At 47.8% G+C, this 23,335-nt stretch overlaps 1 protein-coding gene across 2 annotated transcripts in view; it reads right to left on the bottom strand.

Annotated features, from left to right (window-relative positions):
- The window catches only part of ERGIC1 (endoplasmic reticulum-golgi intermediate compartment 1), a 54,109-nt gene that overhangs the window by 4,043 nt on the left and 26,731 nt on the right, over positions 1–23,335 (bottom strand). For both annotated transcript variants that reach the window (XM_054287828.1, XM_054287827.1), the window contains 7 exons: positions 22,238–22,310; positions 12,917–13,011; positions 12,162–12,286; positions 9,765–9,869; positions 6,606–6,666; positions 5,471–5,571; positions 2,779–2,901 (listed from right to left, as the gene is read on the bottom strand). In XM_054287828.1, the coding sequence (XP_054143803.1) occupies positions 2,779–2,901; positions 5,471–5,571; positions 6,606–6,666; positions 9,765–9,869; positions 12,162–12,286; positions 12,917–13,011; positions 22,238–22,310 (683 nt within the window). The remainder of the gene's footprint in view (positions 1–2,778; positions 2,902–5,470; positions 5,572–6,605; positions 6,667–9,764; positions 9,870–12,161; positions 12,287–12,916; positions 13,012–22,237; positions 22,311–23,335) is intronic.

Genomic DNA, 23,335 nt, shown 5'->3' with positions numbered 1-23,335 from the left:
CAGATCCAGGCTGCTAACACCAGAGCACCAGCCTGAGGCAAAGTCAGGGTTTTTAGGGGACAATCCAGCTCCTGCTGCTGTACCCCCTCCCTGCTGTGCCCTGGGGTGTGGCACAGGGTGGCTCCCCAGGGCAATGCCCACCATGGAGCTGGGTTGTTTCATCAGAGCAGCTCAGCTGACGGGAGATGGCACACCACAAACACAAACCCCGTCCAACACGCAGATCCTGCATCACAGGCAGGAAAATCTGACTTCAGTGCAGCAGCACAAGGGGCTGGGGAATAGAAAAAAAAAATATAAATAAATTCATCTGCAGAGCTCTGTAGTGCTGAGTGGGGATGAGTCACACGCACCTGGCACTGGGGCCTCCTGCACACACAGCTCTGAGAACTGGTGACGAAAAAAGGGCTTGGAGGGCTTGTGAGCAGCGCTGGGCTCCAGGTCAGCACAGGAGCTGCACCAAATGTTCCTGGATCAGCACAGCTCCGACACGTACAGGCAGGGATCAGGCACTTCCCTGGGTTTAATGGGATGAGTTATTGGTAGGGATCTGCCCTTAGCTCCATGAGGTCTGTGGGGTCAGGCCCAGCCATGAAAGGATGAAGGGAAGGATGTGAGGTGTTCACAGGGGTTCTTGGATAGGGGAGAGATGAGGATCTGACTCCATGTTTCAGAAGGCTGATTTATTATTTTATTATATATATTACATTAAAACTATACTAAAAGAATAGAAGAAAAGGTTTCATCAGAAAGCTGGCTAAGCTAGGAATAGAATCAGAAAGAATGAATAACAAAAGCTTCTGTCTCGGACAGAGTCTGAGCCAGCTGACTGTGATTGGCCATTAATTAGAAACAACCACATGAGACCAATCACAGATGCACCTGTTGCATTCCACAGCAGCAGATAATCAATGTTTACATTTTGTTCCTGAGGCCTCTCAGCTTCTCAGGAGGAAAAATCCTAAGGAAGGGATTTTTCATGAAAAGATGTCTGTCACAGAAGGAGACACAGAAGGGGAATAATCCCAGCAGTGAGAGCTCTCTGGACATGGGGAATGCACCCTGAGCCCCTTCCCTGCACTCTGAACAGAAGGGATCACAGCAGAGCGGGATGCAGGCTGGTGCCTAAAGGCAAACACCAGTGGATGCACAGGAGGAGGCAGGGCTGCCAGCACGGTGACACAAAGGCAATGTCAGACACATGACTGTGCTCCTCAGGCTTATCCTCAGAAACAGGATACCATTCAAAAAAGGTGCTTTTTATAGGCATACAATGGCAGATCAGCAGTGAATCAATGCTGACAATCAAATTAAAGAATAATCCCAGCTATCAAATCATTTCCCATGAAAACACCTCCACATCCTCACCCCCAACGTGATGTGTAAGAAACTTCTGGGAGCACAATTTTAGGGAAAGAAGCAGAATGAGATGCCAAGTCGTGAAATGCTGATGTTTGACCTTTTTTAGGATTATTTTTTGAAGCCAAGTGGATGTGCTAAGAAGAGAAAGTCTTTCACCATGACATTTAGGTTTTACTTCAAGCCCCCTTATCTGGTTATTTGTGTATTCTATTCACTGTCTAAAGTTCCGTGAAGGGAACTTGCTGTTTATCAAAAGTTGCAAAATCAAAATCTTGAAGTGCAACTCCACCACGCTGTTTATGTGAATTCCAATTAAAACAGTCAAACAGTTTAAAAATCAGAATTTGAGGTCTTCACTGCAGCCAATTTATCAAGTGCTTCACATTCCACCATGCTCACTGGCACAGCTCACTGCAGCTCCAATTTTAAGCCAACTCCCTGAAGACACTTTTTTTTTTTAAAGTTCTGGAGGATCTTTAAATAGCTCTTTGCCTAATGAGCAGTTTTGCCAGCACAGCTTTGTTCTGGATGCTGAGATCAGGACTGCAGGATGCTCTCTGGACACATTCAAATGTAACTCGTCAGGAAAACACCTCTGGAATTTGATAATGCAGCTCTTTTCCACTTCTGCTCAGGAGTAAATACCTGCAACTGGCACTCCTTATTAAGCCAAGCAGCAGCAATGAGTAAAACTCAGTGTAAAAAAAAATAATCAGTGTCTTGTAGGAGAGGAGAGAAGCGGCTGCTGATAAAATCTCCACTGCCAGTTTTCTTCCTATTTACTGTAAAAATCACCCAAATACCAGCAGATGGCAAGGACAAGCAGCTCTGTGTCATCTAACAGTTCTCCTTCCCTCACTGGAACAAAGGAAAACCCTCTGGAGAGACCAGGGTGACTTTGGGAGGAAAAGGGTGGGGGTGCCCAGAGCAGCTGTGGCTGCCCCTGGATCCCTCAAAGTGTCCCAGGCCAGGTTGGACAGGGTTTGGAGCACCCTGGGACAGTGGAAGGTGCCCCTGCCATGGCAGGGGGTGGGATGGGATGAGGTTTAAGGTTCTTTCAATCCAAACTACTCTAGATTCTCTGCACATTTGATCTCATCATTACTGAGCAGTTTATTGCAGTTTTCAGCTTTACTTCCAAGCTTCTGACATGCTGCAAGAGAGCCCATCCTGCCTGGACAGAGCCTGGTCCTTCTGGAATGGGTTCATTTCCCTTCTTTTTGTGCCCAGCTATTAAATCAAATTGTCAGAGCACTGGAGTCACCTCCCAGTCCAGCAGCACCCCAGTGATGCGCTGCTGTATCCCCACATCACACTGCCCTGAGGCAGAAACCCAACTCCTGTGGGCAAGAGAGGCTCAGGAGGGCCATGAAAGGCAGGCAGGGGACGGGAGAAGGAGAGGCTGGGGTGACTCACCGATGTGATGAACCTGTACAGAGGCTGTCTCCTCTCTGTGTACTTCACTGTGATGGGGCTCAGGTCGTAGCGGAACCAGATGGCCGGGATGATGCGGCCCGTGTGGCTGTAGGCCACGTATTCCTGGGGAAAAACGGGGCAAAAAAAGGGGAAAATGGCACAAAATGTAAGTAAACCCATTCCAGAGAGTGTCTGCCAGAAAACTGCCCCCGTGGGTTTGGCCTTCACCCCAGTGTTTTATAGCAGTGACCAGATGGAAAGAAGCAAACAGTGAATTCCAGTGTGAGTGCTCACCTCCCATCCTTATCAGAAAGGAAAACAATCTCCTTCCAGCCTGATAATGAAAGAGCTAAGGGGACAGAGTGATGGTGATTACTCTCACCTTCATTCAGAGTTACAGGACTAAACAGAAAGGCTGTCATTGATTCTCCATCCTAGAACTGCTCTATTTCAGTACAAACAGCCTGGCTGCAGGTGAAGTTTTGGTTCTGTAAATCACATGTATGTCTATATTTTGTACATAAATAATTCACCAAACAGATGGAATTTAGTTTGTAAGAGCCTGAAAACCCCTCCTTGTCCTTGCATTGCTCTGTCAGGCCCCCTCCCCAATGGGAATGCTTTGCCCTCTTAGTATGAATCATGTGGAACCATGTTCAAGGCACATTTAAAACTCCTGAAAGCCAGGATGAAACTGTATACAGAAAAGTATTAGCAAAGGTTCAAAAAATATCCCAGGCTGCTTTGGGAGAGACACATTCCAGATTTCCAGTGGCACTCTCCTTTAATCCATTTGTTTCTAACAGGTCCAGCCACAGGACAGCACCCAGCAGGACACACTGCTCAGTACCAGCACTAAATTGGTAACTAAAGCCACATCTTCCTGAGATAGTATTTTGCCTGTGCTGGCAGTGGAGACAGGAATCACTTTTCAGACATTCACAGGGTGAAGAGAAATCCCAGGAAAGCAGGCTGGGACCCAGAGTCCAAGGAGAGCCCAGTGTGGCACAGGCTGCCTCTCCCTCCCTCAGCCCGGGGACAAGCTGCCAGCTCACATCTCCTCTCCTGGGCAATTCTCCTTCACAAACAGGCAAAGACAGCCTCAAGTTCTTCAGAAAAACAAAAAAAGAGCAAGCAACAGGATTCATGTGAGCATGACACACACAAAAAAATTAATTTTGCTCTCCGTGTGCTGGTGAGGCAGTATTTATCTTCAATCATCTTAAATAAATCCCAAATTCCCCTATTTTTAGGTGGTTCATCCCATGATGACAAGAGAAGCAGAAGTCCCCAGTCGTGACATTTTCAGGCTTTTACTGGAGTTCTGCAGCTCACTTTGGGACTGTGGGAAGGGAGGAAACAGAGGAGCTAAGAGAGGAGACAGAGTTTGTACCCTTCAGACCCTCAGAGCAGCCTCTCTGTGCCAGACTGGTCCAGGGGCTTCCCATTTCCCTTTCCCACTGCTCAGTGTGGAGTGAAGGATGGAAGCACCCTGAGCAGAAAGCACAGCTGTGCTTCTCAGCACCTCAGTTTTGACAGAACTGACCTCATTTTTTCCCTCCTGTCCCCTTCTCCCCACCAGCCCTCCTGCCCTAATGAGTCAGACTTGGCTCAACGCCCCAGTCTGCAGCCAAGCTCACAGAAGTGTCAAAAGCTCCTGCTACTTTCCAAATTACTTTCAGAACTCCTGTCACAGGAGTCTTATCAGAACAGCAGTTGTGACATTAAGCAGAACAAATACACTGTAATCTGAACAGAGGGAGATGTCCAAATCCCTGGGACACACCACACAAGCAAGCCCAAAGTCACCAGTCAGGAACATTAACTGAGAAATGGTCCGGGAGAGTGTGTGCCTAATTATCACTTAGGGCAAACTAGAAGTAATTAGACATTACAAACAGATTTTGGACTTTCATTTAGCACCAAAATGGCAAATAATTTTCAACTGGAAGATGCTTTTTATTGTAAAAAGTAAATAGGGTTCTTTTTTTCCCCTCAAAAAAATTCAGTACATTGAATTATTAAAATACTGGATGTGGCACTCATGCTCTGGGCTGGGTGATAAGTGGGAATTGGTCACTGATAGGATTTGGTGATCTTGAATGTTTTCTAAACTAATGGATTCTGTGATACTTCACTATCATAATGCAGGGACTGTGAAATACTCAACCACCACCATATTTGCTGCTTCAGTTCAGTGACTTAATATCTGAAATAAACATTTGTAAAAAGCTAAAAACTCTGCTGATTTATTTGTCTCACCCATCCATCACAACTGAGACTGTTTAGTTGCTAAAACCAGGTTTAAGTGATGTTTTATGTGCTCAGCTGGATTCGTTTCCATTCAGATGCACCTTGCCAGGCACAACAGGAGCTCCTGCAGCCTGTAAACACCTCCCACACAACTCACAGAAATCCTCATCAGCTAAACTGACAGGTGAGCACGCCAGGAGGAAGAACAGGAATGAAAGCACCACCAGCACCTGCTCTGACAAACCCTCCCAAGCCCAAGCTTGGCAGACTCCAGCAGCAGGAAAAGCCCCACTGCGAGCAGCTTCAGTTCCTCCTTCTCCCAGCAGAGGCTACTGCTCACCTACAAACCCACAGGGCACGGGGAGAGCAGGACCGGTGGCTGAGCATCCCCTGGGGTGCAGAGAGGAGCCCGTGGGTGCAGAGGCTGCTGCTGCTTTACCTTGTTGGCCACGGTGTACTGGTAGGAGTATCGCTGCTTGCCGCTCATGTCCTCGTACACCGTGGGCACGATCTTCAGGATGTAGTCGTGAGAGGCAAGGGCTGTGCTCAGGGGAGGAAGGGAAGGACATGTTAGCACTGAGAGAAAGGAGCCAGCCCACAGAACAAGTCACAAAAAAGGGAGACTCCCTCCTCCTTATCTCAGGGACAAAGCTTCACATGCCACGTTTGTGCCCTTTGCTCAGAGCTCTGCTTGGGTGACACCAGGAGCCGCCCACACCTTCTGCAGGACCACAACCCACCCAAGGTTTGGGTTCCTCCAACCTTCCTAACTGCCTGCAACTATAAATGGCAACACTTTCATCACCACACAAACAGCCTGGTTAAAGCAGGAACTGGCTGAGGTTAGGGCTGCAGCCCACTGAGAGAATTTTGACTAAAAACTCTGAGGTATCACAACCTGTGTACTACCGTTTCTTTCTTGCTTTCTCATCCTCCTTCTCCCACAGCTGCTTAACTTTTTTTTTTTCATTATTTAAATGGCTCGTTCTCGTTTTTGTGTCTTCTAAAACAGTTCAGAAACAGAATTCTAAATGGCATCTCTGAAGGATCCTCTAGCCAAGCGTAACACGATGACATTTGGCTTCTGGAGGTAAAAAAAAAAAACCCAAACCACAACTGTATAGCTTCAGGAACAGCCACAGAAATTTTGTTCCAAGGAATGGACAGGAGTGATGTCCTGGAGGAGCCTGAACATTTAAGAGACAACTCTCTACACTGAACTGTAGCATGCATTGAATTTTCCTTTTTGTGCTGGGCCATGAAAATGTCCCTCTTGCCATCCACAGAGCAGAAATTTCCAGGTAATTTGCAACAAGTACAAGGCAAAGTTCTGGTGGAAGTAACAGCAGCAGAGGGACACTACAGGAACAGCATATGGATAAAAAACTCCACAAGGACTGCAAAGGACCTTTTGGGCTAAGCACTGGAGGAAATGGAAATGTCAGCCAGCAATGTCTGGATGATTTTGGCTAAAGAAGCAAATGAAACACACTGGATACAGCAGTGTTGCATGAATGGCCCTGCCTTCCCTCCTGCAGAGGGTGGCTGAGAGCTGCAGTGCCAGGAATACCCACGGTTTGAGCTGAGCTTGTCTGCTCCCTCCAAGGCATTGAATGCTCCGTGGACGTTATGGACCTGGAAAGCAAAAAGGAGGATGAAGAAACTCTGCTCTGACTTGATACTCTTGACCTTTGCTTCCCTACCCTGTAACCAGCCTGATTCAACCCTTCCAAAAAACAAAGCCTCAACTCAGTGAAAGATGACCCCAAATATTTTTCAGTGACCATCATCACAGTGGCTGGCTCCAAGTGAAAAAGCTGATTTCACAACATCTTACAAGATGAAACTCCAAAACCACTCCGAAGCTAAAGGAATTGCAGTTGGAAGAGGCCAGTTGTGAAATTTTCACCGTGAGCTATTTCCTAAGAGCTTTGCAGAGGTAACTGTGAAATTAATTTTATCAGGCTGAAAGGGAAATAGATGGGAGTCACAGTGGGGTTAAAACTCAGCAGTTTTCTCCTCCAAAGGTGGCTGGTGTCAGGGCAGCTGGGTCTGTACAACTCATCAGCCTTGGAGATGGCTGATGGAAGGACACATCCCAACACTGACCTCCCTTCAGCTTTTCCTGCAGCTGGTTTCAGACCTGTGAGTATCTGTTTGCCCACAATAACAGCACTTCCATGCCCTGCACAGGCTGTGACCTGGAGTCTGATCTCCAGCAGCAGAATCATCCATGTGTGATCTCTCCAGGCAGGGAAAAGCCCACGGCAGCAGCTGCAGGTCAGGGGTTGTGCTGCTCACAAGGCACAAAGAAAGGACACAGAACTCCACAACCCAGAAATTCCTGACCTTCAGTCAGACAACAGGGAAGAAGAGTTTGGAGGGAGGATTTGGTCAGGGGTGTGACAGTTTCACCTCACCAACAGGGCAATGCCATCTCCTTCCCAGACCCTCTCAACATGTGTCTGTCTCATCCTCATGGACTGTTCCTCATGGACATTTCCCTGGTCCCAGCACTGCAGAGTGGATGAGGGGGGAAGCAGCAAGTGAACCAGTTCTGCTCAGCAGAAAGGAAATTCTGGACAGACAAAATCCCAGCAAACTCAACTGGAAGGTGCTGGGAGCAGGAGCAGAGCAAAAGCAGCAGCTGATCCTGCGGCAAGGCCTTCTGCTCTGCTGGAATTTCACACAACCACCACCATTCCCACACTACATCTGCAGCCTGTGCTCATTCTTCACTCACTGTAAAAGGCATAAGAAGAAAAAGAAGCCCCCGGAGTGGACTACAGTGTGGTGTTCCATTCTTGATACAGCTAACAAGTCTCTTACTGAATATCTGCACCAGAGACTTTAAGGTCCACTTCAAAATTCTGGTGGATTTTCCCCTCATCCAAAAGACCAAAATTCAAACCAATGAGTTCCTACCTCCAGCTGTCAGGTAACTCAGTAAAAGAGAGACGTGGAAATAGGAGATGTTGCATTTTTAATCATAATTTCTACATTATGGTGTTGAATAATCCTGGCTTTAACCTTGTCAGGAGAGTTGTCCACCCCTGACAGTAAAAAGGCATCATCTCTTACTCTCCTCATCCCTCTCCTTCCTGGGTTACCTGACATGCAGAACTCACTGCATGAGTTTTAATTCTGCAGGTTTCAATTCTGATCTCATCTAAATGAGGATGAAAAATCTGCAGGAAGTCTGCCACTATTGTGCACAAAGTCCTGATGAGGACTCAAAGCTCATTCAGTGCCAGATGATATTTAAATCTCTGCTTCAGAGAGACTGGTTTTTCTGGAGAACACAGCCTGTCCCTCAGTGGATCACTGTGGCAGAGTCAGTGATCCCACACAGAACAAACTCCCAGCACATGACACAAGTGAATGAGGAGCTCCTCACCCTCTGTAAGGAATATAAGCTTTTATTACATCAAAGCAGGTGGAGACAACCTGAAATATTCAAAGGTGCAGCTAGGCAGATTGAAAGCTCCCCACACTTGCTGAGTCGTGGTAGCACCTGTTTGGTGAAGATATCCTTCTTTAATTTGTGCTGCTGAGCTGCTGCTCGCCTGCAGCACCTCAGACCACGAGCACTCATCCTCAGCTCTGAAAATACTCCACTTGCCCCAGCCAGGAGCCAACTCCACGTTTGCCAGACAGGTTTCTCACCACAAGAACTGAAGGCACTTTGCTGCTTGTCTCTCCAGGCTCCTCCTCCATGCTGATTCACACTCCAGCTGCTCCATGATAAAACAATGGGAATGCTCCCTCAGAGCACCCATTTCCCACGCAGGCTGCACAGCTCCCCATTACCACTCACCCCCTATTTTTCATAATCTCAGTGTGCTTCACAGACATTAAGCCAAGCTTATTTATACGCTAATATTTCCTGGTTCCCACACAAGATCATTCCTAAAAGGAGGCGGGAGCAGAACCAGAAGACTACAAAGCAACGCTTAGACTTGTTAGCATGAAAAAGGGCTTTGGAAGTGGGTGTACAAGGAGCAGACTAATGAGACGTCTGTGCTGAGGAAAGAAGATTACAGAGAGGCTAAGGCTAAGCAACGTTTAGGGTGAGTCTCAAGCTGGGTGTGCACATGTGGAACTCCCACCTGTGAGGGCAGCTCCTTGGAAGTAGGCTAGTGCTGTAATCTGTCCTTATTGAGAAATCAGGTAATATTACATAACTTGCAGCACCTGGTGAAATTCTATCCACCAGGCAAGTGCATGCATTCAGCTTCTTCCCAGCAGGGAACTGGCAGTGCTAAGTCTAACTTGTGTTTCACAGAGCAAATTTGACTAATGGGTGTCTGCTATATAAGCAGAATGAAGTGAATTAAAAAGAGCTTGACTGCTGCTGTGGTGAGCACAGTAGCCAGCACACATCTTCCCTGAGTGCATCACTGCTGCTCCACAAAGGCAGAAGGGTTTGTTTGCTGTGCTCATGCTAAAACCAGGATTTTGCTGAGCCACAAGCCCTCATTTCTAACTCTCTCCACAGAGTTTTCCAAAAGAAAACTCACTGAAACTCACTGAAACACTTTGAGTTTCAGAAGAACACAGCACAGTTGCTCTGTGCCTGGACACTGCTCCTGCCCCAGCTGGTGGCAGCTGTGAACTCCTCCAGCCTTGAGCTTACATTGCAGGGACACCCAGGCCTTCCATAAAACCGAAGTGTCTAACATCAAACCACTCTCACTGCATTCCCCTAGAGCCAGGGAAGTCTCAGGACTCACCTGCAGCTTGTCCCCAAATGAGAGCTTGTGGATGACGTGAGTCATGTCGGGGTTCTGCGGCTGCGCCGTCGCGCTGTGCGTCGACACATGGAAGTTACCAGGGACCTAAAATTAGCCACGACAGGGAAGACAGGATTTCACATTTTACCCCTCAAGGCATTGCCAGGCTCTGTGGTGTGACATGGGAATGCCTGGATTCATCCAGGAAGATGGGAGAATCCGTGATACCTTCCTGCAGCTGACCAACACCATTGCACCCAAATCCTGCAGCCCGGAGTCTGGCACCCCACACTGCTGATGGTCCTGACCAGGGGATGAGGAGTGGGTCACTCCCAGCTCCAGGGATCCCCAGCACTTAGGGCTATGTCTTTCATCCCTATTAAAATAAAATTCCTGTCTCTCTTGCTCAATGTCTTACTCCCACATCTGGCATTTGCAAAGGGGCCCACTGCTGCAGAGCAGCCCAGGGAGCTGGGGATGTATTTCTCTTCTGGTACCAGTCATGAGCAACTTTACCTCTGAGATTGTGTGCAGGAATGAGTTTTATATAAAGAGAAAATCCACCACCAAACCCACGTGGGCATCCCATACAAACTAACCTAGATCTTCTCCTTGGCAGAAGCTAGCAGGGGCCCTTCCTTTAAATTTTTTTAATGGAGGGAAATACAAAGAACTGAAAAGCACAAGTTTCACCTAAAGGCTCAGTTCCAAGACAGAAAATGAGCCCTGGTGTCTCTCTGCTGGCACCACTCTGCATGCATGCACTTTTCAGGTCACTAGCCCTGAAGTCCTTCAGCAGATTCAGCTCAATCACTGACATGGAGGATGCAAGAATATTTTCCTATTGAGAAAAGGTTGTGAAATGCAGCAACCCTGAGGAGCAATGTGGCACAGCCCAGGGCAGGAGTGGGAGGGTGGTTATACAACTGCTGCCCAGCTGCTCTCTGCACACACACCTCACCAGCAGGGCCACGGGAGGCCACATGCCCTTCCATGTGCTTTCAGGAAAGCTGATTTAATGACCTGAGGAACAGCAGTGCTCTCCTGGGAGCACTTTCAGGTGTGGGCACCAGCAGTGTCATAAACAAGCTGAGCAAACAGGGCGTCAGGGCCTGCAGCAAGCAGCATAAACCATCATCTCACACTGTCACCCTGTGCTCCCTCAGCAGCTGGGACAGCAACACCCAAATGCAAGCCCTGGTCAGTTCCCAGGGCTGGCCAGGTCCCACTGCAGCTCCCAGCCTGTCCAATTCCTGCCAAGGCACTGCAGAGTGCCAGGTCACGCACAGGAGATTTGGGCTTCCAGAGCCACAAGCCCTGGGCCAGCTCCCCTCCCCTCCCAGGCACTAAATGAGACACAAATGAGCAGTGCAGGAAGCTCCTCAGTGCCACATTCTGCCCCCTTGGCGAGCAGGACACACCACATCCAGCACACAAACCCCCAGCTACCTCAGCTCTGTGTGCTCTGGGGATTGTCTGGACAAGAACTTTCCAGAAGCTCTTTCCCAGTTTTGTGGACTACCAGCTGCCAGCCATCCTGGTGGCCTGGAGATGAGGAAGAAGTCCTCTTTTCAAATCCCCAATCCTTTCCATGCCACAGAATCAGCAAGAGGTGCTGTCTGTTATTTTTAGATGTGCTTTAGCACGACCTGGGAGGAAAAGAAGGCAGGAGGATTTTGTAGCCTGTGGTACACCAAGAGGAGTGAATAAAGGGTGTGCCCTTCTTAGGACATCTCTGGGTCCCACCAGTGCCTCCCCCACCCCAGCAAGTCATCTCCAGCATTACATAGCAAGATTATTCAATCTTGAACACACCCATCCCAAAGAGGAGCCTCCTCCAGGCCTGGATTTTCATTCCTTGAGCCAGAAGCAGAGCATCCCCAGCAAGCATGTGTGGCGCCACGTGCTGTATTCCAAACATCCCTGCAGGAGCCTGGCACCCTCCAGAATGCCAGGGAACATTCCTGCCATTCTGCAGCTCTCAGAACAAAGCAGAGCTGGGATGCGGCCACTGCCAGAGACCTCTCCACACTGAGTCAGGGCTTGGAGGTGCAGAAGTCGTGAGGAGCAAACACAGGAGCCCTTTGGCATCTGTGGGGTTCTCACACATCCCCTGGACATGGGGCTGCTGCACAGAGCTGATCAGCATTTCTGTCTCCATTACCTGCTCTGGAGAGTGAAGCAAACCCCTGATCTAACACATTCCCTGTGGGTCTGGCCATGCAGCCTCCTCTCCCCACACTGACTTGAACTTCTGTCTGAACAGGGCCATAAACACACACAACACAGCAGGAGAGAGAGATTTCCAAATGTTCCTTTTCACAAATGGATCCTGCCATCATTTCCCCAGCCAGCACACGCTCACCCCCTGTCACTGTCACTGTCAGTGCCACTCACCTTGTTGATGCTGAAATGGCCCTCAAACCTGCAGCCATCCCCATTATTGAGAGGGATCTTCATCGAGTTGTCAATGTGACCCACTTCATGCCTTCCCATTTCATCCTGGATGTCCAGTCCAACCACTGCAGGAGTGGGAGGGAAAAGATAATTTTTTTAAAAAATTAAATTAAGAAATAGGAAGGTTGCATAGGAAAAGTATGTATTGGTTTTACTTGAAAAAAATCCACACCTTTTTTCCTGACACTTGACTAAACTGAGGTGATAATGCCCTTTGTCAAAAATTGTTATAGCAGAAAAGCTTTGCAACCAAACTTTTCACACTGTCTATTTTACACAAATACACCTCCCAAGTCCTGCCAGCTGCCTGCACCCCAACCACACAAAAAGAACAACTTCAGGCAGACAAGGCAGGTGACCTGGGAAGAGCCAACAACCAGCTGGGGCATTCAGAGTTCCAAATGGAGCTTGGGAGGTTTCTTGCTCCCAGACACAAAAAGGTTGCTATTAAACAATAAATAAAATAAAAAAAAAGAAAGGAAATGAGATTCAGAAAGAAGCCAGTGACGGAGATCAACCACATGGTCCAAGAAAACAGGTGCCCTGGCCTGGAACAGAAAGCAATGGGGTATTGGCAGAGGCTGCAGCTACTTATTTCCATCCTGTTACAGAGGAAGGGCCACTGTACCAGTCTGGGCCCATTTCAAGTATTACTCAAAGCACAAAGAAAAGCTGCTAAGTGAAGGGGTACTCACATTCACAGTGCAGGTTTGGCAAACTGATGTTCAGGTTCACTTCTATTTTCCCTCCACTGTCTTTGTCTGGGTCATCCACGTAGAGCTCATTAACTCTGGAGGGCAGAAACACAGGTGGGCTCAGGCTCAGGGCTGCTTCCCACAGGGAAAACCCAAAAACTTGCACAGGGAGGAAAGAAAGGAGACTGAAAAGAGGAGGTTTGATTGTGTGATGGCTACAGCAGAGTTACAGAAAGAAGGGAAAGCTCTCCAGGATGGAATGGGGGCAAATCATGGCTTTATTTGATTTCTTGGCAAGTGCAGGAGGCTTTAAACAAGTTTTGCACCAGCAAAAAACAAAACTTCTGTTCTGTGCTCCCTGTACCCTTCTCCACCCTGAGGTTTCAGAGGTGCTACAAAACAAGAGCCACTGCTGAAGAGATGGCAGGTTACTGATCCACCCCTCCCTCCCTGGGCTGCTGCTCCTTTCAGGCAGAAGGGAAGCACGTGTTTTTCCATTTGTGCCACAAATAGTTCCAGAGAAAGGCTGCTCTCAGCTACCCCCAGGAAAGCTTATTTGTGTCACTAATTGCCTTTTGTTATTGCCGCCCAGCTGACAGAGCAGCAGCAGGAGAAGGAAGGCAGCAGGACATATTTGTATTCTTCCCCTTAATATCACATTTCAGGCTATGAATGGTAACCAAAAGTGGCGACTAAAATTGAGGAGAAGGGGATTTGAGCCAGGAACAGATGGGAAGAAACATCCTGGACAGCAGGATCTCACACACTACAGCAGCCTCCCAAAGAGTAATGTTGTCTCATTGCACCCACAGGGCTGGCACGCATCTCACAGGAGACAAAACACAGATAGAGAGGCAGAGGAATGCAGGAGTATAAATATTTATTGTTGGCACACACACCATCCATCCGACACGTAAAAATAAACCAAAACAAGCCCAGTGCTGCATTTGCTGAATGGTCCTGGAGAATCCACTCTGGGGAGACTCACCCCATTGAACGGAGACGATGGTGACATTACCTAGAAGCTCCTTTCCCCGTTCAACAAATAAGATTTGATACTTTATCTTCCAGCTGGGCAGATTATAAAGCTATGGGAGCTTAGATTCAGGCAAATTGCATAAAATAAACCGAGTAAGTGCTCTGTAGCATTTTTATTTTACATTCAAAGTGCACTAAACTCTTTGACAAGCCCCACTGGAGAGTCCACATGCTAAGAGTCAAAGCAGAGTAAGGCAGCTACAGGACAGATTCAGAGTGATTTTGCTCTGGTGATACATCTCTGGGCCACGATGAACTGTTTGCCCTGTGGATGCAGAAGAAACAAACCTTCACACTGAGAAACACACATGCTGCCAGGGTTTTTGGAGGCAATTACTCACAGGTCAGTGGGGTTTACAGACACTCATTTAAAACCAGCACAGCATTTGTCTTCGGCTTCACAGCCCTACCTTTCTCTGGTTTTAATTGGCTTGACAAGTTGCTTGCAATCATTACTCAACCTATTTTTCAAGTGATTAATAAAAATGACACAGAGGGAGGGGAAAGATTGCTCATCAGTGACCTAGTTAGCAGCTTTTTGGCTGAGCCCTCTCCTCCTGGGTGGAATGCATTCTCTCCTCTACGTGTTCATTACTGCCAGATTGGGCAGATTGGATTAAGTCATATATCCAAATAGGGCCTGGGGAGGAGCAGCCCCAGCCAGGATGGGCACTAATCCCCCAGAGCAAGGCACCTCTCAGTGCTGCCATCCATTTCCCAGCTCCAGCCCCCGTCAGAAACCCTGGCTCCTTCTCTGAGATGCCCAGGGATGCCCAGCAGTGCCACCTCGGTGATCCTGGCTACAGGAGCATCCACAGCAGGGCTGGCAGAGCGCAGCCAGGGGCAGCAGCTCAGCCCAACATCCCAGCTCTCTGGAGAAAAGCCCTAGCACTGTCAGTGTTTGTATTTGCTGATTCTAACCCTGAACCTGTCAGGAATCGTGCAGCTCTGACAGTGAAGGCACAGGAGCCGCTCGGTGATGAGAAAGAAATTTCTGATTTCTCTGGCAGAAATCAGAGCACGAACTGAGCACGGGGAGCTCTGACACAGGCAGGCAAGTGCTGAGCTCACCTGGCTGCTGGCTGATCCCTGAGGCACAGGGAAGTAGGGCAGCCTGTGCAGGTCACACAGCCCATGAGCTGCAGAAGGAAACTGGTTTCCTGCCCCACAGCCCAGTCACTGGACCAGTGGCTCCCAGCCTGTCCCTTGGGCAAGGCTCACTGCCACTTCCTCCTCCTCCTCCTCCTCTTCACCCAGTAGCCCTCTGCCCCTCTGCAACTCATGTTCCAAATTTCACAACCCAATCTATCACTGCACAGACAGCAGGAGCTCATACAGCGATCCTTCCTTTCCTTCCCCTCATTTCAACCACAGCCTGTCCTTCCATGGAGCACCCATCCAGCTGCATCCTGTTCTCCCTCCCAGCCCAGCCACTGCCTCCTCATGGCATGATCAGCTCCTGCTGAGGGCCCAAATGATAAATCCAGCTCCAAAGTGCATCCTTGGTGTGTCACTGATATTCCCTCTCACCATGGGGAACCAAGGGTGCAATGACAACACACCACAGGCTGCACTCGCTGGGGCAAACCTCACAAAAATGTTGTTTCAACAAACTGGCCATTTATCTCCTCAAATATTTGAAGTATTTGAATTCTGGAAATCTCACAGGTAATGCAAATTTCCATGGTCAAGGCTATTCCTGGCAGTGAACCACTGGCACCCAGCTTTGGGGGGGCAAAGGGCTGGCACTCACCTGTCCCTTGCCATCCTCCTAACCAGGGCCAGGAAGCCAAATGGCACACAGCCTTCCTACTATTCAATCACTCTCCTGGGATGTCAGGAAAAGCACTATTTACCCCCTCTAGCCACTCTCCCTGAAGGACTAACATCTCTGGTGGAAGAAAAGAAGTTGACTCTATAGCTGGAATATGAAGTGTCCCAGGAGGAACAGCGCCTTAACAGTAAATCTGGGATGATCACAAAGGAAATAAAACCTGAGGCCAGGCAGAGAGAGGCAGTGATATTGTGACCCCAAAGGCTGGGTGTACCTTCTCCAAACATGGAGGAGTTGGTGTTTTCCGGGCTGCTACTAAGGAACATTTGAATAAAAGCTGCAGAATGAAGGAGGGTGAGGGTGCAAAGCTCTGAAAGTACAACAAGGTGAGAGCTGGACCTCCCACCCCCACAGAGCCTCCCACCACTGACCCGAGGAACAGCAGGGAAGTTTCTCCATGATCCACACATCAGGAATCTGCTTCACTTCTAGAAAGAGCCACTTGGAAATATTTCACATTCCTGAGTGATGCTACTGGGCTGCTTACCCTGTCTGCTTACAAACTTCCAGCGTTCCACGCAAAAAGCTGCAGGGACCCTTTGGCCAGATCATGCCAATGGCACGTGAGGGCCGAGGCAAGGGGGCCACAGAGGGCAGAACATGGCTCCAGGGTTTTATCCAAAGAAAGTCAGACCTGTTCCCTGCGCTTTAGGTCTCAGATTTATGACACAACAGCTTCGTTTCCCCAGAAACAAAACTTCCACAGTGATTTCTTTCCACCCGGCAGCTCTGGCCACTAACTGCAGCACTTCAACAGCTGGAGAGGCTTTGGATCTGAGGGTGGGCACTGCATTCACCTTCCAGAGCTTCACACACTGCATGGGTGCTCTCTAAACACGTCTGCCTTGCTCTGTGTCCTTCTTGTCCCAAGGCCCTGTTTCAGATTTGAGCCTTTTTTCTCCCCCTTTCACAGCAAACAATCAGCCAGCCTCCTCCTCAGTCATCAGCCACAGAGAAAACACAGCCACCTCCTCCAGAAAGCTGCACTTTACCTCGTCCTCCAACTGCCAGGAGGCACCCTCTGGTCTCCAGGACCCCATGCCTAAGAGGGAAAATAATTATTCTTTCCTGAGGAAGCCCAAAGCTTCTCAAAAGACTTTCTCAGGTGAGCCCTCTTGACTCCACTTGCCCTTTCAGCTCTAATCAACCACCTTGCAGAAACACAACCCTCCAATGCTGAGATTCCTGCATCACCACATTTTCAGTGGTTCCAGAGCAGAGAGCATTAGACAAAATCTTCTTTTCCATTTGTGTGAAGAAACAACAACAAGAAGCAGGTCAGCAAACTCTCTCCTGCGTCATGTGTCTGCTGCTCTGCCATTTGTCATCTCCTGCATCCCAAGCAGCTCCTGAGTGTGAAGGTGCCTGTCCCAGATCAGCTGTGGAGCACAGCAAACACGCTGCCCTACAAAGGAAGGGATTACAGCTCTCCAGGAGACAGGAAGAAGGAGAAGGCTTGGAAAGACGTCAATGTAGACTTGAGTCAGGAATTGCAGGTGACATCACGCCACGACCTTCCGCTTCCTGCAAGCCCACACAGGGCACAGCAACCCTGCACAAAGCTCCAACACCTCCTCTGAGGTAATCCCCACCCTGCCTCACAAACACCAATTAAGCTTCTTACCTGCCTGCCTCTCTCAGGGCTGCTGAGGATTACAGCCTTCTGCAGAACAGTCTCTGTCTCAAGGTCAGTGCGTGGCAGGAGCAGGATTACAACTCCAGTCTCCTCTGCCTACAAAGCTCTGCTGGGCTGCTTGGCTCCAGCATTTCATCTGCCTCAGATGGATGAGCCAGCAGGGCTGGAGGTGCATCTCCAGCTCAGTGGCAGGACACAGGAATGTGGCATCTCTGTGCTCCCAGATTAGGGCTGGCAGCAGAAGGAACCCCTGCTGCAGCCGGACCACACTCTGCTGCTTGGTACCATTTCCATGGGCTGAGAGCCACAAAACACACCCCACACACTCTGGAGAGCTGTGGGATAAAACATCTCTGAAGACAGGTCTGGTGACAATCCTGCTGCTCTGCAGAACCAGTCCTGGCCATGCAGACGAATCCAGTGTGGACAAGGAACACTGCTCCCTGAAACTCCTGGAGTTTTGCTTCCTCCCACACTCCTGACAGCCTTCTTGGGGTTATCCTGTTTCAGGCCAGGAACTGGGCTTTGATCACCCTGGTGGGTCCCTTCCAGCTCAGGATATTCCATGATTCATGGCTGATGCTTTCATGAAAAGGCAGTGATTTTACTGCAGATATTCTGCTTAAGTAATTAATTGCCTTGCGGGGGGCTCAGCTTTCCAATTAGCAAACTTGTCACTTCAGATAGGTTTTTGTCTGTTATTACATTAAAAAAACAAAAGGCAAACATTGCCAGGAACAGTCTGTTGCTTCCTACAGTGTGCTGTGGCAGATGAATGAGTGTTGAGCAGAAACATTCATACCACAAGCACCACATTCATACCCTCCTACCCCATCCCCTGGCTGCCAATGCAAGGCAGACTAGATTAGTTAATTACATCTTTAATCCTTAATGATGGAATACTTGGAAAACTATTATTGATCTTACAGGACATAATTCATGACCTAATTAGGGTGATAAAACAGTGAGATTATCATCTTGCCAGCTATTAACGTCTAGCACTGATCTGAGTTAATTAGAAAAGAGAGGGGTGATTTCTATGCTTCTGATTTGCAACACAGCAGCAGAGGAATGAGGAGGCTGCTAAAGGCAGAACAAGCCATTTCTAGCCCTCAGAGTACTCTCAACTCAACTAACTGTTGGTTTTTCCCAGGAAAAACCAGGCACATTTAACCCTTCAGCTTAATTTCTTCAGCCATTTGAGTCATTGGCTCAGTGGGACAGGAGAGTTTGATGCTGTTCATCTTTCGGAGGTTCAAACGTGGAGCACAGACCTCCTTTTCTTTATCTTCTACAGAATTGAGGGGATTCATCAATGTTCTTGGTATGGAATCACTTAGGTTGGAAAAGACCTCCAAGATCGTTGAGTCCAACCTGTGACCATCCCCACCTTGTCCCCCAGCCCAGAGCACTGAGTGCCACATCCAGGTGGTCCCTCGACACCTCCAGGGATGGGGACATTCCAATGCCTGAAGTTTGCACTAAGTCTTCAGTCACTCTTAGTCTGGACTAAAAAAAAACCCTAAAAATCAAGAGGATCCTTGACGTCCAGAGTTAAACTCACCCTCCCCTTAATGGCAATGATGGGTTGTGACTGAGAAAAGAAAAAAGCTCTTTTCCTTCACCAGCCCTTCACTGTGCTTTTCCTGGGAAGGATGCAGCCCCACCTAAGTGCCAAGCTTGGATTTCCTTCATGGCTGCTCACAGGCCTGTGAGGGTCACAGGATAAATCTGGAAGATGAGCAACTTGGGAGTTTTCTACCCTCCTCAGGGCTGGTCTCCCCAGGAAACCCGTCAGCAGCGGAATAGGACGTGCCTTTGGAGTGTTACCTCTTCCATGAGCTTCCTGCAGTGTCTTGCTTTGACTTCCTAACTGGAGCCAGCTCCTGAGCACAGCCCCAGCGCTCATTAGAAATGCCCACACGAGTTATGACACAGCTGCCGTCCTCCCCACACAGGTAATGTTTGGGTTTAGGGCTGTGACTGTGATCCTCGAGATGAGGGTGTCATTTCTTGGCTCTCTGCCACCCAGACAAGCCTTCAGCAGCTGAGACTGTAAATGCCACCACAACGGGCTGGTCAAGGAAAAACAGCTCTGAAGTTGGGCAAGTGCGGCCAAACCGAGATTTCGAGTAACGCCAGGCACTGAGGCTGCTGCACTCCTGAGAGCGTTTGGGAGTGTTTGGGGTCACTGTGGTGCACAGCAGATTCTTCTTTTCTCATGTTGCAGCACGAGCTGAACAAACCACACCAACCTCTTGCTTGAGGTGCAGCCACGGAGGGAATCTCAGTGCTGAGGGTGAGACAGGGAATCCTGTGGGCACCCCTGCCCTGAAGGAGCTGTCCTTGCACACACCTCACACACAATAACTGTGGAACAGGCTCTGAGGGCTCAGCAGGGCACGTGCCACGTCTCTGATGTAAAACACCAGGCCAAGGGCTCACCTTGTCATCAGAATTGTGCAGCTCTCCCCACCCAGCCTGGCTCTGTCAATGCTTTGAGGGAAATATGACACGAAAGGAGAAAGAGTGATGCAGTCTCACAGCACAGCTGGCAGTGACAAAGCAGGAAAGTTCATCCCACGTAACTGCACACCTGTAATCATCCAGGTCCTGGCTGGCATTGGGAAACTTCAGTCTGGGTGAGGTATCTGTTGTAGGAGACTCTCAATATTAAAAAAAACACCTTGAAGCTTGCAATAAAAGCTGATGAGAGCTGAACAGTTTGCACATAAGGAATCTTCCATATATCTGTAAGTATTTGGATCATGGGAAAACAAGGCTCAGGAACCTTTTTGAGACAGTATTTCCCCTGCTATCTGCTATTACCTAGTTTAATGGCAGCACAGAGCTCTCACAAGTTCCAGACCACGCAGAGCTCCCAATTCTTATTCCCAGTGATGAGGCTCTGCTGCCTCACAACTCACTGCCAGTAATACCTGACTGAGAGCGAACCACAAGAGGCTCACAACAACTTGTACTGGGTTTCTCAGAAGAGAAACCAATGAGTAAGAAATGGAAAATAAAAGTTTACTCCTGCTTTCGAAGTCTCTGAACTGGGAAGGACTTGAAGTGACTTTCTGAAGCATTTCCGCTGTTCTGGGAGAGCCTTTTCACAACTGCTGGGGGTGAATGTTCCCAGCAAGAGTCTGGTGACTTGTAACTCACCAGGAGGAGGTTTTCCCACTCTTTTGTGTGAGCTTTTGTGCTGGACAGCCCATGACGAATCAGGTTCCTGCAGTCATTTGTCCCAGACTCTTGTGTGACATCCCCTCTCCAACTTTACTGCTTTATTGCCTGCAAACACCTTCAGCCCACACAGCTCCTGCTGGGAAAGGCACTTCACCATCTCTCTGAGGTTTTAATGAGGAACTTGTCAGCTGAGCGTGCTTACAGCACTTCCCAATATTTCTGTGGAAAATGCATCATCTTCTTAAGGAAAAAGCAAGGAGATTCCTCAGAGTTTTGCAATTGTGCTGTTCAAAAAGGAATTTCTAGTCAGGAAACTGCCACTACATAAAGATGTGCTCTCCAGTAACTGGGTCAAAACTAGGTAAATATTACTAATTCCTCCTGTAAAGCATTAACTGGAAGAAAAAAGAAAACCAGGCAAGAGAATGGGATCTATGAGGAGAGAAAGAAAAAGCAGTGCTTTACTTGAAGCAGTCTGTCTGGCTTTTCTGTGTTTTGTAAAACAAGAAACCCAAGGAAACTCAGCTCTGTGAAGTGGCTGATAAGGTGACCCCGGATTTCACAAGCAAACACACGGAACTGAAGTCAAAGAAACTGTGAGCAAGCAAGAAATGTGAGATACCATCTCTGAAGTAAACGTGCAACAGGCACAAAAAATGATCTCGAGCTTGATTACACTCCTGCCTTCAGTTAAACATTAGTCAACCTCAACATTATTCCTGAAATCATACTCTTGATCCAAGACAGAGCTGCACAAAAACAATGCAAGAGCCTCTCTTGGTTATCAAAATGGCCAATCTGAGCAAGGTTTCAGAGCCTTTTAGCTCAGCACTGACATCTGTGGCTATCAGGACCATCATGTGAGCCTGACAGAAGTTCCACCCTTCCCAACTATCCAGGAACTGTGCCTCACACTCAGTGAGCTCACTGCCACATCAGCAGGGTGATGGAGAAGGTTTCCTAGAGCCCAAAACAAAGGTACATGTGTTAAGAGTTACTAAAAGTTTACTTTCAGGCAGGAAGGACATGAGAACAGGAGGGGAAAAATAAAATTCTGATTAACTCGGTGTTAATAAGTACTTCATACTTGTTGAATGAATAATTTCAAAAAGTAGAAATTATTTCCATTTTCTCACAGCTGACACCACTTGGGGCAACTTGTCCTCAGACACAAAACCTGTGAATAAGGTTTCCTAGTAAGGCTCAACAAAAGAAGAAAAAAATTCACACATTAATAAAGCTACCTGCATGAATCAGAGATTCAGCTCTGACATCATAAAAAAAGCAATTATTGATATTAAATTAATAATTCTTATTTTATGCAATCCATTTCTCCATGCTGCTAATTATGCAATCCAGCATGCAGCTAATAAAGGATCCTCTATCAAAAATAGTTCAGAACCAAGTTTGCCTATTAATTTTAACAAATTAAAAAGCTGAATGATTGTCTGAGAATTTGGACTCAACCTAAAGGAATCCCAAACCCATTAGGCAACTAAATGACCTAGTGAAATAACAGGAATATTTCTGTCAGATAACAGTAAAGCTGTAAAGATTCACAGGCACACAAACAGGGGAAAACATGACTTTAAACGCAGGGGAAAACATGACTTTTACTTACATTTCAGTGGCTATGAATCCGGTGAGCTCAGACAGGAAGAGAAACAATATGAAGAGACAGCAGCAGACAGAGACTGGAACAGAGGCAAGGAGAGGAAAAGGTTAGTTTTGTGTTGTAACAAAGACAAAAACTGCTTTCACACAGCCCTATCACTGCCCCTATGGATATGCCACCCTTACACAAATGAGAATTAACAATTTTTAGAGTCCATGACCAAGAGGGGCCCACCAGAGCAGTGACTTCAATGCCATGCCAATATCCAAACATCCTGAGGAACCATTAAAAATTCAATTATTTTATGAATGCATAAATATCAAACTTGTGTCTTTCCCACTGAGCAAACACCAGAAGATTCTGCACACAAGAAAAAAACCTAAAAGCTCTCAAATTCACATAAAATCCTGACCACTGCATTCCCAACCTTGGGACTTACCAAAGACATGTCTTAATTCTGCTTACAGGCAAGATAATATTTTAGAGATATTATTAATAAGATAATAATTTCTAGATAATAGAAAAGCCTCATCTTAATTTCTTTGCCTCTTGCAGTGAAAATATGAGCATCCCTTGGCTTAATAATTAATGACCCAGAACAGGGATATCTTCCACTTTTGGGCCACTTTTTCTGTCATCATTTCCATCTTCCCACATTCTCCTTTTCCAGCACACAATGTTGGTGTGCCAGCACTCCCTGTTCTTGACAGCATCTCTTCCTTGGAGCCTTGGCTCCCAATTTTATCACTACTAAAACTTCCAGTAGGCAAAAAGAACCAGCACCTCCTTGCTTTGAAAGCACACAGTCTCCTCACACTATTTTGGGGATGAGGGGACATTTTGGCTCTCAGTCAGGTTCCAAAGCTCTGTGTTCCAAAGGCACCTCAGAGCTGGACAGCAGAGAAATGGCAATACTGGAGTTGTGCAGCCAGTGCCTGACTTCTCTCATTTCTCCATTTGCTGACTCTGCAGAGAGGGAAAATCCCCACTGAAGGAATTGTGAGGGAGCCAGACAACAATTCTGAGGAATTCCAACCCGGAATTGCATGGAGGGAACCCAAAGTAGCTGGAATTTTATTGTTTGCTCTTCACCAGGAAATGATT

Source organism: Melozone crissalis, unplaced genomic scaffold, assembly GCF_028551555.1.
Source record: "Melozone crissalis strain CALT ecotype California unplaced genomic scaffold, PUWL_Pcris_2 ptg000061l_1, whole genome shotgun sequence".
In the NCBI taxonomy this organism is placed as follows: Eukaryota; Metazoa; Chordata; class Aves; order Passeriformes; family Passerellidae; genus Melozone; species Melozone crissalis.
Note: the sequence above shows the minus strand (reverse complement) of the source record. Positions and strands in the feature narration are given on the sequence as shown.